The sequence below is a fragment of the Leptodactylus fuscus genome, chromosome 1 (assembly GCF_031893055.1).
Source record: "Leptodactylus fuscus isolate aLepFus1 chromosome 1, aLepFus1.hap2, whole genome shotgun sequence".
In the NCBI taxonomy this organism is placed as follows: Eukaryota; Metazoa; Chordata; class Amphibia; order Anura; family Leptodactylidae; genus Leptodactylus; species Leptodactylus fuscus.
Window position 1 is genome coordinate 305,316,566 of NC_134265.1, and position 18,252 is coordinate 305,334,817.

The window sequence follows — 18,252 nt, forward strand, 5'->3', positions numbered from 1 at the left end:
TGTGACTAAGAGACAGGGATAGCTGTACAGGCAGGGATAGCTAGGGATAACCTTTATTTAGGTAGGAATGTTATTAAAAATAACTTTTTGGGGCTCTATCGGGTGTGTAATTGTGATTTTTGTGACATAAACTTTTTCCCATAGGAATGCATTGGACAGCGCTGATTGGCCAGAGTACGGAATTCGACCAATCAGCGCTGGCTCTGCTGGAGGAGGCGAAGTCTAAGATCGCTCCACACCAATCTCCATTCAGGTCCGACCTTAGACTCCGCCTCCTCCGGCAGAGCCAGCGCTGATTGGCCGAAGGCTGGCCAATGCATTCCTATGGGAATGCAGACACTTAGCACTGCTGAGCCAGTTCTGCTCAACTACACCGTATGCCGGTCAGCCTATCTGATATAGCAGAGCCGAGTGTGCACACTCGGCTCTGCTACATCAGATGTAGCAAAGCCGAGGGTGCACTAGAACCCTTATGCACACTCGGCTCTGCTACATCAGATGTTGCAGAGCCGAGTGTGCACACTCGGCTCTGCTATATCAGATGGGCTGACCGGCACACGGTGTAGTTGAGCAGAACTGGCTCAGCACTGCTAAGTCTCTGCATTCCCATAGGAATGCATTGGCCAGCGCTGATTGGCCAGAGTACGGAATTCGACCAATCAGCGCTGGCTCTGCTGGAGGAGGCGGAGTCTAAGATCGCTCCACACCAGTCTCCATTCAGGTCCGACCTTAGACTCCGCCTCCTCCGGCAGAGCCAGCGCTGATTGGCCGAAGGCTGGCCAATGCATTCCTATGCGAATGCAGAGACTTAGCAGTGCTGAGCCAGTTCTGCTCAACTACACATCTGATGTAGCAGTGCCGAGTGTGCATCAGATGTAGCAGAGCCGAGTGTGCATCAGATGTGTAGTTTAGCAGAACTGGCTCAGCACTGCTAAGTCTCTGCATTCGCATAGGAATGCATTGACCAGCCTTCGGCCAATCAGCGCTGGCTCTGCCGGAGGAGGCGGAGTCTAAGGTCGGACCTGAATGGAGACTGGTGTGGAGCGATCTTAGACCCCGCCTCCTCCAGCAGAGCCAGCGCTGATTGGTCGAATTTCATACTCTGGCCAATCAGTGCTGGCCAATGCATTCCTATGGGGAAAAGTTAGCTTGCGAAAATCGCAAGCTGACAGGGATTTCCATGAAATAAAGTGACTTTTATGCCCCCAGACATGCTTCCCCTGCTGTCCCAGTGTCATTCCAGGGTGTTGGTATCATTTCCTGGGGTGTCATAGTGGACTTGGTGACCCTCCAGACACGGATTTGGGTTTCCCCCTTAACGAGTTTATGTTCCCCATAGACTATAATGGGGTTCGAAACCCGTTCGAACACTCGAACAGTGAGCGGCTGTTCGAATCGAATTTCGAACCTCGAACATTTTAGTGTTCGCTCATCTCTAGTGGTAAGTACTTCTTATTTCTTATTTTGACCCCTTTGGTTACTTCATCTAGTTTATCATCGGCAAAATTTAGATTTTTCCTTCAACCATCAAAAAGTAGATTAAAAAGGATCTAAAATAGAACTATTTACTTCATTTGTCCCTTAAAATAATGCATACCCAAAAATAACCTTTCAGATGTAAAGAGCCCATATAGTCTATTGGGCCAACACATAAATTGGCTTCAAAGCCTTCTATGTAGCAGTTAAACCCATCTACAGCACAGGGCTAACCAAGCAGTCCTTACATAATTGCCTACTTATATAGCCATATTGTAAGATTATCTTGTCACTTAGTACTTGGATAAAGCAGCAGGTTTCACTTGGAAGAAACACTGTTGGCATAAAGACTTTAAAGGGATTCTATAATTAGAATTTTGTATTTAATACTAACACGTAGGAATAGCCTTAAGACAGGCTGTTCTTCTCCTACCTTTAGAAGTCTTCTCCGTGTCGCCATTCGGTAGATATATTTGCTTGAAAACTCTCTACCCTCACCTCATCTTCTTCCTGCATGCCCTCCACCACATCCTCTGCGATGTCTTCTTCTGGCGCTGGTATTCTAAATCCCAGGTATGCGCAGTCCGCTGTGCCATCGGGCTTCGGGCAGAGCTGACTGCATATGTCTGCAGCCATTTTATTGTGGGCGCTTACCCGAGCGTACTGTGCATGCTTTTCAGACCCTAGAGTATAATAATTGGAGACCCAGGGGAGAATACAAATATAAAATCACTGTTACTTATCTCCCCTGGGATCTGGCACCCTGTAACACATTCCCCTATATCTTAGTGTATTATTAGGCTGGTTCCCAAGCGAAAGGCCACTAGTTCAAATCGAGGAGCAGCCATAAACAAGATTTTTCAAGAAAAGATAAACAGCATCATCCATCTCATCAATAGCAATCCCTCAGCCAAGAAAATTGCCAAACTGCATAATGTAAGTGCCATGGCAGATGGAAGAATACAAAATTAAATCTTTCCATCCATTCAAAAGCCAAATACATTAGATACTGGTGATTTGGAGTAATGAGACAAAAGTCAATAGATTGAGCTCTAATGGATCAAGAAATTGAAGGAACTGTTTGGTGAAGGAATCCTGATGATATGGGGTTGCTTCACAGCCGTAGGTTTTGGATACTTGACCAAGGCCGATGACGGTTTCAATGCTGAGCTATCTGTGAGTACCCTAAAAGATGAGTTACTTCGTACACTCAAGTACTATGAGTATGAAAAGGAAGACATAGTGTTCCAGCAGGACAACTACCTGGAACATATGTTGAGATTAGCGAGGAAATGGTTCAATAACAATAAAGGTTCTGGATTGACATCCCCGGACCTCAAACCAATTGTACATTTGTGGGTAGAGTTGAAGAAAAAACTGTATTTGTACCAAGTGAGTCAACCAGTATGCACCAACAATGGGAATGTGTAGAAGAGACCTGGGATCAGATTTCGGTAAATTTTTTGATTTTTAGAAACAAAACAGTAACAATGCGGTTACCTGGCAAGAATCTGCATAACTAATCATATGCTAAATGGTTTAATTTATGCATGAGATAGCCAAGATGATCTATACAATGATGTAAACGAAAAAATATGTCTTTGTACCGTGTTAGCCAGTGGATATGAAATGAAAGAAATTTTTTGTAAAACGTCATAAAACACGTTTTACAACCACTAGACAACACGTCACTGATCAAAGAAGCCATAAACCCAGAGAACTTTCCTGTGAACTGATATATATGTTTTTTCACTGTTTATTTACATGGTGTTCTGTTCTCCATCTATTTTGCATCTAACACTCCATTTCTCTGTGTATATATATGCCTACCTTCAGAAATTGTGTTATACCTTCCTGATGAAGAGACCTCTATAGAGTCTCGAAAGCTCGATATGTCATCAAAAAACTTTTTAAGTTAGGCATTAAAAAAGGTATCAACTACTGAGGACTTCTCTCAAAAAATTTCTTTCTATACAATGATGTCAGTCTCTCGCTCAAAGCTGTAGTGGATGGTGAGATATGGAGCCTGAAAGTCAAAACATTGTTACCCTTTTGATTATCAGTGTAAATGTGCATGTATGTGTATATGCAGCATATGTAAATTTTGGTATACACACATATAATAAATTAAATATTTACATATATATATATATATATATATATATATATATGTATGTATATACACACACACACACACACATATCTTTTACTCACTTACTTATATAGTAAGTATATACCTATATATAGTAGATAAGAATATGAATGTGTATCTGTATATATGTTAACAGAGAATGTTTGTAAAGCACAATCACACAATCTGGTCCCATGGTACAACACTTCCCAGTAAGGCACTATTCACTATTCTAAAAAAAAAAAAAAAAAAAAAAGCATGCAGTTTTATCAGGAAAAAAAATATTTCCTGAAACTCACATGTACATTTTTAAAAACAGCATATATTGTTTAAAAATGCTTTCTGATCTCTGGGTAAAAACACACTGTTTTAACACAACTTGAGCAGGATCATGAGTGAGAGCAAGCATCCATATCTATTGAACATGTTGCTCGTCTCCTTCACTCTAACTATGCATCTACCATGCGCTAACATGTCACTTTCCATAACCCCCCTCTCCCTGGAAAACCACTGTCAACAATTTGATGTGTTCACCAAAATTTGCTGAATACCTCCTGTGAAAACATAATAATTAAAATAAAGATGCGAGCTTGGGGTCTGAGAATAAGTATAAATGTCCCAGTTATTGCATAAGGGTCCAGCCTGTTATATCATTTTACAGACAACACAATACATGTCCTTGGTTCCAAGGTTGTACGAAGTCTAACAATAAACTAGCCAAGGTCTACTGACTGAGTCATCAAGATAGCTTGTTTGATAGATAAATACACACAAATGTTCTTGCACATAATACCATTGTTTAACCCTTCATTAGCACCCCTTTAACCAATTCTGAATGCCTTTTTAATTTTTTTCCCACTGGACAAGACCTCTGTCACTTACATCTATCCATAGCAGCTAAAGGAGATTTTCCAAGATTTATTAATTGGTGATTTTGTCTTGGAATAAGTCATCAATTGAAAATCAGTATGTGTGTGGCCTCAGACCCCTGCAGATTGGGTTCATATGTGATATTATATTTATTGGTCAAGTGGCCTGTTCATAGCTCAGTTCTATTAAAGTTAATCGGCTGAGCTATAATACAATGTACATGTACTGTGCTTGATTTTCTGTGAAGAGGCCAAAGTATTGACCCAAAAACTGAAGTCTATGAAAAGTTGATGTATAACTTATATCAGCAGGTGTCCCAGGTGTTGGACCCTATTCAGATTCAAATGATAACTTAATGTTGGTACACAGACATGATAAAAAGAGCAATGTATTATTAGTCACTAGCCTCTGCCCGCGACTTCGTCTGCGTGTTGTTGGAGTCATTGATCTGCCTATATTCAGCAAATTGCTGCCGTCAATAGTTCGCCTGCTCCGGCATTTCGGCAGCCCTCAAGCTGTCCTGCTGCTGAACTTGTTCCTCACACTGTGCCTGTGATTGTTCCGGCATCTCAGCAGCTCACTGGGAAGCCATATAATGAGCGTGTTGCTGTCGATGCTCTGCATGTTTCGGCAGCTCTCAAGCTGGTCTGGCACTGAATTTGTTTTTCTCGCACCATGCCTGTGATTGTTCCGGCATCTCGCTGAGACGCCAAATAATGAGTGTGTTGTTGGCGTCGATGATCCCCCTCAGCTCCGCTTGAGGAGAACTCTGTGACTTCTGGCTACCTTCATAGCTCTCGTTGTAACCTCATGAGGATAAGTAACCTGCCTATTGATTAGACAGCGCAGTTTCCCATTGAAGTAAATGGGAGACTTCTTCCAAGATATTTCCATTGTACAGAAAGTGTGGATAAAACTCTGTGTGAACATAGGCTTAGAAAAGGTACCGTGTTTGTTAGGCTAGGTGCACTAGGTTCTCTCCATTGATTTTCAGTAGATTCTGTTGGTGTAGTTTGTAGTGGACCTAGCCTAAGAAAGCAACCAAATCAGATTGCTTCTTCCTCTTATGCAAAAAGCGCCACAGAACATGAGAGTAGTAATGTGATTGGTTGCTGGGAGCCAATAAACACACACGTATAGAGCATCATTGTATATATATATATATATATATATATATATATATATATGTATATATATATATATATATATATATATATATATAATGCTGTTATATATATATATATATATATATATATATACATATTACACAACACATCCACATTCGTATGTAAGACCTAATCTACGTCACTAAACACATTGAGGAGCAGTGCGGATGATATGACACATCACTGCTCTGCTGAGGAGCCATTGTGCACTAATCCCATTATAACACATGACACACGATCACACAATCCTCCAGTCTTCCAGCTGCTGTAGTCCAGGCGGACACAGAGAACTACATTACCAGTGATGCTCTGCGTCGTCCTTGGGCGCTGATTGGCTGACAGAGCAGCCAATGAGAGAGCAGATGAGAGCAGAGCAGGTGCTGATGGGGAAGCTGAGCTCCACAGTCATGGCGTACAGCATGAGAGCCTGTGTCCAGCATCTGCTCATCCTGGTCCTGTGCCTGCAGATCGGGGGAGGACAAAAGAAGAAGGAGGTATTCATGTGATAATACAGATATACTGTGCACTATGTAGTCATAGGATGGACAGGACAGTGTACTGCTGCGGTATTACTGACAGCTAGGTGTATAAGGCTCTGTTCAGACTGCCTTCAAGTATAAGTCCAGAGAAATTCCTGCTATAACATATATCCCATACAAGTGTTCCATTGAAATAAAACTTATCCTGTATGGTTTTTATTGTATAAGGAAGCTTCTGCTCCTGCCTGAAGATGGATTTATAAGGCAGTGTTCACATTGGTGTTCTTGTTTTCTTTGTTTTGGTCCATTATAGGAGCAGAACATACTAGAAATACTAGATTCTTAACATGATGGACATTAGCAGCCAATGACAGCTCTAATTGGGGTTCATTGGGACTCCCTCAGGAGTGCTGGCATTGTTCCGGCACAGCATGATAGATTCTGAGATGGATTTTGCAATGGAGGATTCTAACAAAGGTGTGAAAACCGCCTAATCTGAATTCATCCTAACTAGATAAGCAGAGAGATGAGACATAATGATGCCTAAGTCCTGCACCTACAATTCAGGCGAGGGCTACATGGAATATCACAAAAGTCACGCTGAATGTGAATAAAAGCTACTGACCTTTCTAGGCCTCCTGCTCATGGCCATAGTGATTTTTACTGTCTGCAAATACTTATCCAAAGCCCACAAAAAACATGTCCGCATGTCATCCACAATCATGATCTGAAAGAAGACACGTGTGATCCCCTACACTTGTCTGTGCCATCAATGTGGAGAAGAGTAGGACATGCTTCATAATTTGCGGTCCTTGTATACGCCACTGACACATAGCCGCAAGAAATGCAGTGTATGAGCCCATACAAATGAGTGGGTGCATACTTTAGTACATACGGTAGTTTTTGCTGCCGTATGTCCAGACTAGTATAGAGTTGCAGAATATGACGCAGGTCCTATACCTGTCTATATTTGCAGCTCTTCCCGTTCATTTCAGTGTTTGGGTCAGTGAAAATCACATATGGCACACGGATACCAATCCATGTGTTACATGTGCTGTTCTTACTGACCTGGTCGTGTGCAAGATGCCTTAAAGCTGACATTTCATTGAAACACTATCAAATCCAAGACTTGTAGCAGTGGTTCTGGGGAATTGAGTAAGAGCAGCCTGCACCCTCTGTCCTCTAGAGCACAGCTGATCTGTGTGGGGTCTGGGTAATACTACAGACTAGCTACTGAAGGCCTATGAATTGGATAGGGTGTCCATATGAAAAATACATTTGGGCCTAGAAAAGCCCTTTAATTTGCTCACAGCCTATGGCCAATCTGTATCATTCTTCTCTGTCAATGAGTAAATATAATCTTTAGATATTCGCTGCTGCTACTGTATTTCTACATCCAGAGATGATAGTGATCCCCCCTCACAAACACAGTAGTAAGGCCGCTGGGTCCACATGGTCCATAGTTGTATGTTATCTTCTGAGGACATGGTCCTGTAGTTAACCACTTTAGTACCAGACCAATTTGTGCTCCAGGACCAGACACATTTTAGGTTTATTTTGTATGTGCGGTTTTGAGGTCTGTAACATTTTTCTCGCATGTCTCAGTCAACTAATTTTTGTGTCTTTTTTTGGGGACGCATAGGGATTTATTTTTATGTTGTTTTTATTTTCAACTGTGTTTTAATTTTTTTTATATCCGGGAAAATATAAACATAATAGGAGGGAAATTGTGTCTGGTTTTCAATTTATTATTATTTTTTATTTAATAACACAAAGTGTCACTGAGAAACTTTATAAAATAGTTTTTCCTCTCCTTTATGTTAATTTTTATTTTGTATGGTGTCGTCGGGGGTGGGGCTATAACCTTTAATAACGGCGTTTTATTAGCGTATTATTATTTTTTTTATTATTATTTTATTTACATTTTTTAAAACTTTTTTATTATATTTTTATTTTATTTTTTTTTCAGATTGTGTCCCCATAAGGTAATAAGAGACCTTTGGGGACATCTGATCACTTTTTTTTTTTTGTTACAGAGGCTGATTTCCCCTGCAACTGAGGCTGGTACATTTAGCCTCAGTTCCAGGAGGAATACAGCCTCCTGCACGCTGTATACGCAGTATACAGAGCTGACCTGGGTCCTGTAGGACCCAGCAGCTCTTGCAAGACGCTGCACCCAGTGGATCACGTGATCGCTGGGTCAGAGGGCGGCCGCATCATGGCGGCGCCCATAGCCGTGTATACAGCACTCATTGAGCATTGTATACACAGCGATCAAGATGGCAGGGAAGGGAATAAATCTTCCCTGTCATCTCTCTGGGAGCTCCGGCTGAAGTTACAGCCGGCTCCTATTGAAAGCAGCTGCACGATCTCCGTGCAGCTGCTGTGTTCTGACTGGACGTACCGGTACGTCCTGTCAGAACTAGGCAACCACTTCCCGGACGTTTATAGTCTATGGGCGGTCTGGAAGTGGTTAACACACTATAAAGTTTTTTACTGTTAAAAACAAACGAACACTTCTCCATCGGCATCCTTCTTTCTGTCATTTTTTCAATACGTTGTTCTGATCTTTTGATGGATCAAAGTGGGCAAGAGAGTGTAAATGCAGCCTAAGCATTTTAAGCAGTGAAAACCTTAGCAAGCAATGTTCGATAGATTTCCAAGCAATTTACACATTTCTCAATAGAAGAAAGATGTTAAAAATAAAAAACAACAAAAAAACACAGGTATCTGGACTGGTCTTGTAGAGATTTTTACATCCCCTGTGCATCCCCTAGAGGACAGATAAGGGGATTAAAAGTAGCAATTGTAAACAAAGTAAAGATAAGGCGATATAATAAATGCCCCTGTGTCCTCCTTATCTCTACTCTGTTTACAATTGCTACTTTTAATCCCCTTATCTGTCCTCTAGGGGATGGAGAACATTTGCTATCAGCATAAAAAGGTGTCAGTATACAATCAGTGTGTGCATCAGTCCGTTTTGAAGTGTCAAACTGAATTCAAACGGACGGATGGCATACTGATGTGTGAACATACCCTTAGCCTGAATTGGTTTTTTTAGATCATTGTTAACAAATCTGTGGGTTTCCGACATCCAGGACCCCTACTGACTAACAGATATCAGCAGCTGCAACACTGAGAAGAGCACAGGGGCAGATTTGTAAGTTTTAAGCAGAGCTCCCATCTTGCAGAAACGCAACTTTGTTTGTTGCAGATTTTGCTGTATTTTTTTAGCCCTAACCAGGAGTGGATAAAACAGAAGGTAAAAGTATAAGAACTTTCTAGATATTCCCCACTCCCTCCATAGCCACTTTTGGCTTTGGCTAAAAAAAAGCCCACAGCAAAATCTGCAACAAAGAAAGCAGCGTTTCCACAACGTGGGGCCTCAGCATTAGACACTACAAACTTAAACTAGACAGTCTTAAAGGGTCTCTATCAGCAAAATTTTGCTGTATGAGCCCCCCATATCCATGAATAGCCTTTAAAAAGGCTATTCAGGCACTGCTAATCTAATTTTAAACCCCCTGCCTGTTTTAAAATAAAACTATAAAAACATATATGTAAATCATACCTGAACGTGCATGGTGGGCGGTCGTGCACGATCCGACGTCATCTTCAGTCCCTCCTTCCTCTTCTTTCTTCTTCCAGCGATGTCCTGCTCTTCTGGATCTTCTCCGCCTTCATCTTCTGTTTTTCCGGTGGGTTGTGTTCAAATCCCGTGCGTGCGCTACTGCGCACGCACGGGAGCGCTACTGCGTATGTGCCGCCGCCATTTTTGTTGTAGTTCTGAGTATCCTTAGAACTGTGCCAGCATGCACAGAATGCTCACAAACGTCTTCATATCCGGAAGAAAAGAAGATGAAGGCGGAGAAGAGCCAGGACAGGAGGATGTCGCTGGAAGAAGAAAGAAGAGGAAGATGGGACCGAAGGTGACGTCGGATCGTGCACGACCGCCCAGCGTGCACGTTCAAGTATCATTTACATATATGTTTTTATAGTTTTATTTTAAAACGGGCAGGGGGTTTAAAATTCTGAAGACGTTCACCCTGGCTTCATGCAATTGCTGGAGGTACAGGGCATGCACACAACCAAGGCTCTGGCTACAGTGAAGGACTGCATCGGTGAGGGGAAAACAGCAGCAGGGTGAATATAAAATGTATAGATTGCTTTATTACTAGATGATTTAGGGCACTAAATCCCTAATCCATAAGGATATGTGGATTGTTTAATGTTCCAAATCGACCTTACAAATTCCCTTTAAATTGCCCAGATTTAGCAAAATGTTTGATAAATATGGCATACTGGCCTCTGCCCGCGACTTCGTCTGTATGTTGTTGGCATCGATGATCCCACTGTGTTCAGCAAATTGCTGCCATCAATAGTTCACCTGCTACGGTGTTTCGGCAGCTTTCAAGCTGTCCTGCTGCTGAACTTGTTCCTCACACCGTGCCTGTGATTGATCCGGCATCTCAGCAGCTCGCTGGGACTCCATATAATGAACGTGTTGTTGGCGTTGATGATCCGCCTGCTCTGGTGTTTCGGCAGCTCTCAAGCTGCTCTGCTGCTGGTCTTGTTCCTTGCGTTGTGTCCGCGATTGTTCCATATAATGAGTGTGTTGTTGGCATCAATGATACCCCTCAGCTCCGCTGGAGGAGAACTCTGTGACTTCTGGCTACGTTCATAGCTTTCATTGTTTTAGAATTTTGCCACAAATTAGATTTACTTTTTCCGGACATGTTTAAAAGTAGCAAACTGCCAATTTGGATTAAAAGTGTTTTCCCATCCAGTGTGTCAGCACTACCTGGGGCAGATCAGATAATATACATATGCGTGTACACAATGGACTCAGGGTTAGCTGAATGTATACACAGAGAGATAACAGACCTGGCTTTATCAGAACCTGAGATAAGCTGCTGCCAAGAGCAGTTTAATATAGTATATGAGTATAAATTCATAACAGTTGTGAAGCCATGTCATTTACTGTCATTTAATGGAAGTCATTTACATGTCATTTCATCGAGGTTACAAACTATCTATGTGCCAAGTTTCATCCAAATCCGTTCAGCCATTTTTGCGTGAATGAGTAACAAACACAAACGTCTAAATGTTCACATTTACAGTATTATTTACAATATGTTTACTGTGTCACCACTTAGTAGTTGGTCTATAATGCCAAAAAATGCAGCAATGTTTTTGGTGCACTGTGTAACCTTCTGACAATCCCGTAGAAGTTATGTAAAAGCGCTACATCAACTGTACATTACTTATTGTTTCCTATTGCAGTTGTGCCAGTAATGTTGTTTTCTTGCTGTGTCAGGTCTCATTAGGCCTGTGTAATATGGACTATACCTCTACTTTCCTATTAAATCTCTGTTAAATTACATACGTTCTATAGTGGTTGCAAAGACACAGACCGTAAATTTTTAGTTACATTTTTAACTGGTGCCACCTATATAGAATAATGTATGGGCATGTGAATGAGGCAGAGTAATTAATATTTCTGGTTAATTAAACCATGAGTCTGCTTCAGTATGCATCATCAGGACGTTACATTACAATATGTTTATGGGCGGGTTTAGATAGATAAATAGATAAACTACAAGTGTAATTTAGAGATTCCACAATTTTCCTGCACTAAAGTCATGTACAGTTTTCCACCGTGCCTTTAAGAGACTAGCTCAACACAGGAGTGGCATGTCCTCATAACTCTTTCTAGAAGTAATATATTGCATAAATTAGGTTCTACTCATGATTATAATGCCTGTACAGATGTTAGAAGTTGTCACTGGTTAGCTAAGGCAGTAATTCCAGACTACCTGCGAGGGGCTGACCCCCACTTTGCCAGACCTCTACAGGTTTGCAGATGATATCCGTTTCTGTGAAGAAAGAACTGCGCAGTAAGTTGATAGGCCAAACTCCTGATTCTAACTCCACAGCTCTGCCCATATCTATGATGAAGGTTCCCTGACCAACAATCTATATTGCATAGGCCAAATACAGCAACCCAGGAATGGACTTGCGGGGCATTCCAGGGTAGCTATAGAACTATAGTAAGAATCAGGGAAGAGTGAAAAGAAATAGCATCCTGCTATATAAGTGGACCCTGTAAAAGGGTTAAAGGGGTTTAGGGGTTAAAGGGGTTTTCCAGGCAGAAAATCTTTTTTTTTTTTTTTTTTTTTTTTTTTAGACAGGTCTGTTAGTGTAAGTAATGGGTTAATAAGTACACCCATTTACCTTTAGCAGTGTTTGGAGTGATTTTTGGGTGTCTTTGGTTGCTGCTGGCATCCTCTGCCTTTGTTTACTCAGTGTTAACTTCCTGCTGTGCAGCTTCCTGTATAGCTTCTACACTAGTCCCCTCTTACTCAGCCCCGCTCCTCTCTCACTCCATTACACTCCCCCTCCCTGTCACACTAGCCTAGTGATCCTGCCCATTACTAACCCCTTCCACCCTCCCCTGTCTCCCTAGCTAACCTAATCCGCCCACTACTAGTAGAAAGGAAGAGGGGAGGAGTCATTTCCCGGACACAGAAAGTCTTAGTAAGTATTGATGGGGAGGGGAATTAATGGTGATGTTCTGTTTCGGAAGCGGTGAAGCGGAATGTCACTGGATTTTTAGAAAGTGTCCCTGGGGTGGTCACATGCCCGCTCCAGGGATATGGGTAATTATAGATTTTTCTTTTAATTAAAGTAATTTAGAAGTTGGGAGGGGAGGGGGTTTAGTTTAGGGGTTGATTCTTAGTTTATCCTGGACAAGCCCTTTAACCTCCATTTTTGACTGGAACTATGATATTGTGAAGTAAAAGTGGCGCAAGGTAACGACTGTTAACCCTGATTCACTATTCACTACAGCAGGGTGTTCTCTGGGCCATTCAGCCACCCCCCCCCCCCCCCCCCGTTACCCCCCATAGCATTGCCGCCATGTCCTGGTAGAAGTTTTGGCTTTGAACAAAGTTGCACTGTAACCAGATTCAGAGAAAACATAGGCTGCCATTAATCTCCGACAACTACTTCTCCAAGATCTTGTGACGGCGATACACATATATGACATACAAGACAAGATAGCTGTCAGTCATTGATAGCTCCACCCACATGACTAGATAACTGTTGTTAAGCATAAAAAGATAAAGAATATAAATAATCCAAGCTGAATATTTTCCCAGAAAACTGTTGTCACAGCCAGGGGATTCGGGCCACTTCTAAGGGCGCTAGCCCAGCAGATTCCTTGTTTTTCACCCTTTAACCGCCATGTTGTTACAACTATATATCAATCTGCTCAGCTCCTCCTGCTCTATAGCATGCTGCCTGTAGGTAGGACTGTGTTCTTCATGTGACAGGGTCCCTTTAAATGGCTTTTGAGCCTTCTTCAACTAGGCATGCTGGTAACTAAAGCCATATTTAGCAGAGGATATAATAGAAGTGTACTGTGTCCTGTAATATATCAAGTAGTGAAGTGATGTACAACAGACCATGGCACAGGAGATAATCTGCTCTTTTCCTAGGCAAACTGCGCTCCATGAGAGCATTGTTCTTTTTGTTTCCTGCAGAATGCATCATGCACTTGGCAATAAAACACAAAAGGAGTTACTGAGCCAAATGAAAGGTCTGCATTAAAGAACAATGTCATTCTCCTATTCAGAACAGATAGACATTGTACTAGAGAACATCCAAGCAATAACACCTTGCACTGAGACTTTATTTTTAAGTCTATAATATTGAATAGAAATTTAAAGCAACCCTCCATTTGTGATCCTTGAAATATGCCAGTGTATACAAGTAATGGTTGGCTGCAATATATTTCCTTCATTGCTTGCTCATTGGCTTCTTTATTGCTCCATTCCATTACAGCAGATTTGTGGTCAGTGACCACAACTTACGGTAGGTGCGGTGTCTATATGGAGTTTGATGTCTCATCATTGATATAGGATGCTGCTCTGCCCTCTTCCTTAAAGGGAATCTGTCAGGGCGATTTGGGACACTAAACCACCCATCGGTCCTTATAGCCTGGAGGTTTAGAGTCCCAAATTGCGCTGTTATAAAGCCTTCTGTGCCCGCAATAAAAATAAAAAGCTTTATATTCTCCCTGCCGCTGTACTCCTTGTACTGGGGCAGTTCTTCAATGAAGCCATCTCCAGCACTTGCGCAGTGAAGCCAAGGTGTATGTCCGTGGCGGGAGCACCAAGGATGAATCTGGTGAGATTCATCAGACTCAACTCTTGGTAAGTTAAAAGGTTTTTTGTTTTTTTAAATGCAGGCACAGAATGAATGAATTTAGGAGTAGAGATGAGTGAGTACTATTCGAATCTACCATTTGAAATAGCACTCTCCCATAGGAATGAATGGGAGCGGCTGGCGCCCAGGGGGTTAAGTGGCAGGACGCCGGCCCCGGCTGCGTGCCGGCTGCGTCCATTCATTCCTATGGGAGTGTGCTATTCGAAATGGTAGTTTCAAATAGTATTCGGTCATCTCTAAACTGGAGGATTTGGGATACTAAACCCCCGGGCTATAAGGACCCCTTGATGGTTTAGTGTCCCAAATCAACCTGACAGGTTCCCTTCAAAAGGAGTCTGTCACGAGAACCCAGCATGTCCACCCAGCTCCGCAGATAGATAGGTTAGGGTCTCCTGGATCAAACGTTGTTTTCCCTTCGTAAAGCAATGCCTCTGTAGTCTGTTTTTTGTAGTCTGTAGTCTGTGTTTTTGGAGCAACGTCAGTACCCTCATTGCTCCAAAGAGCTAATTTGTATATTGCTTAAAAAAGGCGATATCTTGGTAACTGAGGCATTAATTCACAAACAAAGTTTGTTTCGGGTGACCCAATCCTACGTATCTGTGCAGAGTGATATTCTGAGTTCTCATGACAGACTCCCTTTAAGTCTGACACCTCTTATGTGTATAACACAAGTCTATCATAGGTTTACCAGCAATTCAGCTGATTTTTATTACAGCCAGGACAGAATTATTAGGAATTATTAGGAATGATAGATTGCTAAACCGCTACTGGGTAACATATTTGCAGGGCCTAGAGTTATGCCGTAGGGTTTGGGTCTTGCACTTCTAGTCGGACTTTTAGTGTTACAATTCTTGGCCACAAGCGGGACCCAGATTATCGTAGATCTTTATACCTGAATCCAGAAGGTAGTGAATTCTGTAGTATAGAAGGACACCTGCTTTGAGCCAGATTACTGCAGCTGTGTGATGTTACTGGGTAAGATGCCAGCAATCTGCTTTTGGCTATGAGGAGAAGTGTTCTGCCAAGGCAAGACATCTTCCGTCACAAGGACTAACTTCAGTGGGCTCAAATGTAGTTAATTTAAATACTCTCCATGTCATCTTAATTATGTATAATAATAGTAATATCACAGCCGCTCCATATTACTGGAAAGGCACATTTATTGTAGGCCGTTTGTTATTTGGTCGATATAAGGTGTAGATATAAGGTAAATTAATACTGTATTCTGGTGGGTTCTGCTGCCATTTATCATTAATAGAAACAAGGTCTTTGACATCTGCTTTTCTGGACTCCAACATAAAGGTGCAGAGCTTGCAAAAGAACAGGATAGCATTCTGCTGCTGGGCAGCTCTGGAAGCATCTATCTCCGACCGGTAAAAAAGGACTGAGCATGCTTAAAGGTAGGGAGGGTTCACATCTGCGCCCGGTCTCTGCTTTAGCCAATCCAGCAGGTTTCCATCTTCTGCCCTGAGAAACTGGACAGGGAATGGAAACCCGGTGGTCAGTTTTCAAAACCCAGTCACTTGAATGGGTTTGCAAAGTGACCGCCCGTGTGTGTCTTCTGCCTGTCCGCGGCGAAACCGTTTTTTTTAGCCAGACACAAAGTTGGACATGCCGGACTTTGTGTCTGGTTAAAAAAACATTTTCACCGCGGACAGGCAGAAGACACACATGGGCGGTCGCCGGTCACTTTGCAAACCCATTCAAGTGAATAGGTTTGAAAACTGACTGCCAGGTTTCCGTCTCCTGTCCAGTTTCGCGGGGGCAGAAGATGGAAACCGTCTGGATTGGCTAAACCAGAGACCGGACGCAGATGTGAACCCGCATGTATTCTGTCACCAGAGCCCAGCATATTTACCCAGTTTTGCAGATGGGTAGGTTGTGTTCACCTGAGTCAGAGTATGTTTTTCCCCTTGTGAATTAGTGCCTCTGTTGCTGATATGTCACAATTTAGGTCAATATGCGGGTGAGTTCCCTGGAGCCAAGAGGGCATTCCATTGCTCCAAAGAGGTTAACAGCAACACCATCATTGCTTCAGAGAGTACATTTGACATTTGCTGGGTGATGTGCTGCGTCCTAGTGACTGGCTCCCTTTAAAGTTGTTTTTCTACACTCAGGATAGGCTGTTGGTATCTGATCTGCACTGATTATCTATTCCTGCTTCCTCCGTGCCCCGGAAGTGATACCGGGGATGGTGTCAAAAGCAGAGGGTGCTGTCCACTTTATAGTGAGACTACCGCAGTACTGCTCCTTTTCACGTGCAGTACCCCAGTATGGCTGCTATATAGTGTGGTATCAAGGGATCAAACCACTGAGACCTGTGACCTTGACATCATTCAGCAGGCCTGAAGAAGACCAGGAACACCGTGTAGGTGAGTAGCACAGTTTGGTCACCTCCCATGAGCCACCATTATTCTTTGGGGTCTGTAAATACCCCAGAGTATAACAGCAGTTCTGCACTGGACGTGTGTGGTCCGAATGAAACTGGAAGCAAAGGCTTGCAAATAATGTATTAACCAAACCTAAATAATTGACATGCAAAGACTCATGTTAGTTATCCAGATTCTCGGTCAGTTTTGGTTATTTTTCAATCAATTGCCCAGCCCTAGGAGTCGGACCAATTTTGGCTGGAGTTGGGGGAAAAAAAGTTATCGACTCTTGCTTTAAAATAAACTTATTCATTATGTTTAAATATATTATACAATGTTTGACATATTATATACTTATTTAAGTGGATAGTTTGTTATATAGTCACTTTCTTAGGAATTCAGTAAATTCCCTAACTTTTCAATGAATTAAAGGAACTTTATTGCTTCTGTCTGACGTTAACTGTCAGCCATTTCTGAAGGATTTGGGCTAAGTAAAAATAAGAGTGGGTGGTTTGGCCTACTGACTCCACAAGTGTTCTCTATAGTACAGATATCTCTCTGCTTTGAGGAGCTCTCCTTTTCCTCCTCTCTATCTATAGACTTCTATTGTACATATTTGATGAGTGTCAAAATGAAGCAATAACTCTGTTGAACACTGTATAACAATGGCAGCTGTCATTTACAGGCATCACTTATATCAAACGCCAAAAATTGAAAGTGTAGAGGAAGCAGCATCCGAGCCATGCAGTCTATTATGCTAAGGTCCTGAAGGACATCTTACGTTGGTCCTTGTTGCACTGCACACATCAGCCTGATAAAAGACAGTCTGGATGTGAAATATTGCTCCTGTTTACACTGACACTGAATTATTAGGAGCCCTAGGCGGCAAACCTAGTATGTTGTGCATCTCACTTTATATGGCAAGTGATAGAGAGTGCCGCATTAGATGTTATTCCAAGCACTTGTCACCCCGCACTGATCAGCTGTTCACCTGCTGGAAGCTGTATACAGCTGGAAAGATCTCTGATGTGTTCAAGTAAATGAGATGTGATGATGAGAGACCCCCGGTTATGTATTTTACAGTTATCTATTTTGCCTTGGTGAGTTATCACCTGTTCAGACTACTCCTACACAGTGTGGCATTATTGATTGTTATCAAAAACCATTTGGCTTTAGGAATTGGGTATTTCTGGTCTGTAACCAAACCATTTTGTTGTCTCCATTTGCATTCCTGTGCTAAACTAGTTATCGCCACAGGGGGTGCCTGCAGAGAGGTGACTGGTAGAACATTTGAACAAACAAAGAGCAGACTTTGTGAGTGAAGCCAAAACTACAAAGGAAATATGGATTTCTGACAATATTTCCCCAGGAGAACCATCCACAATTGCACCGATAAATTCCTCTTGTGCGCAAGACAAAGACGAACAATTCAAATCCAGACATGTTACTGTTGGGCATAGGGAAAAGGTCCAGACACTGAACTCATTACCCAAAGGGAATTAGGGTGTCATCTTTGGTGTCTCAAACCCCAT

General features: G+C 42.2%; 1 protein-coding gene across 1 annotated transcript in view; it reads left to right on the forward strand.

Annotated features, from left to right (window-relative positions):
• Window positions 1-6,005: 6,005 nt before the first annotated feature.
• Window positions 6,006-18,252, forward strand: part of TUSC3 (tumor suppressor candidate 3) — a 179,744-nt gene continuing 167,497 nt past the window's right edge. The window contains exon 1 of the mRNA XM_075258749.1: window positions 6,006-6,137. Coding sequence (XP_075114850.1) covers window positions 6,006-6,137 — 132 coding nt within the window. The remainder of the gene's footprint in view (window positions 6,138-18,252) is intronic.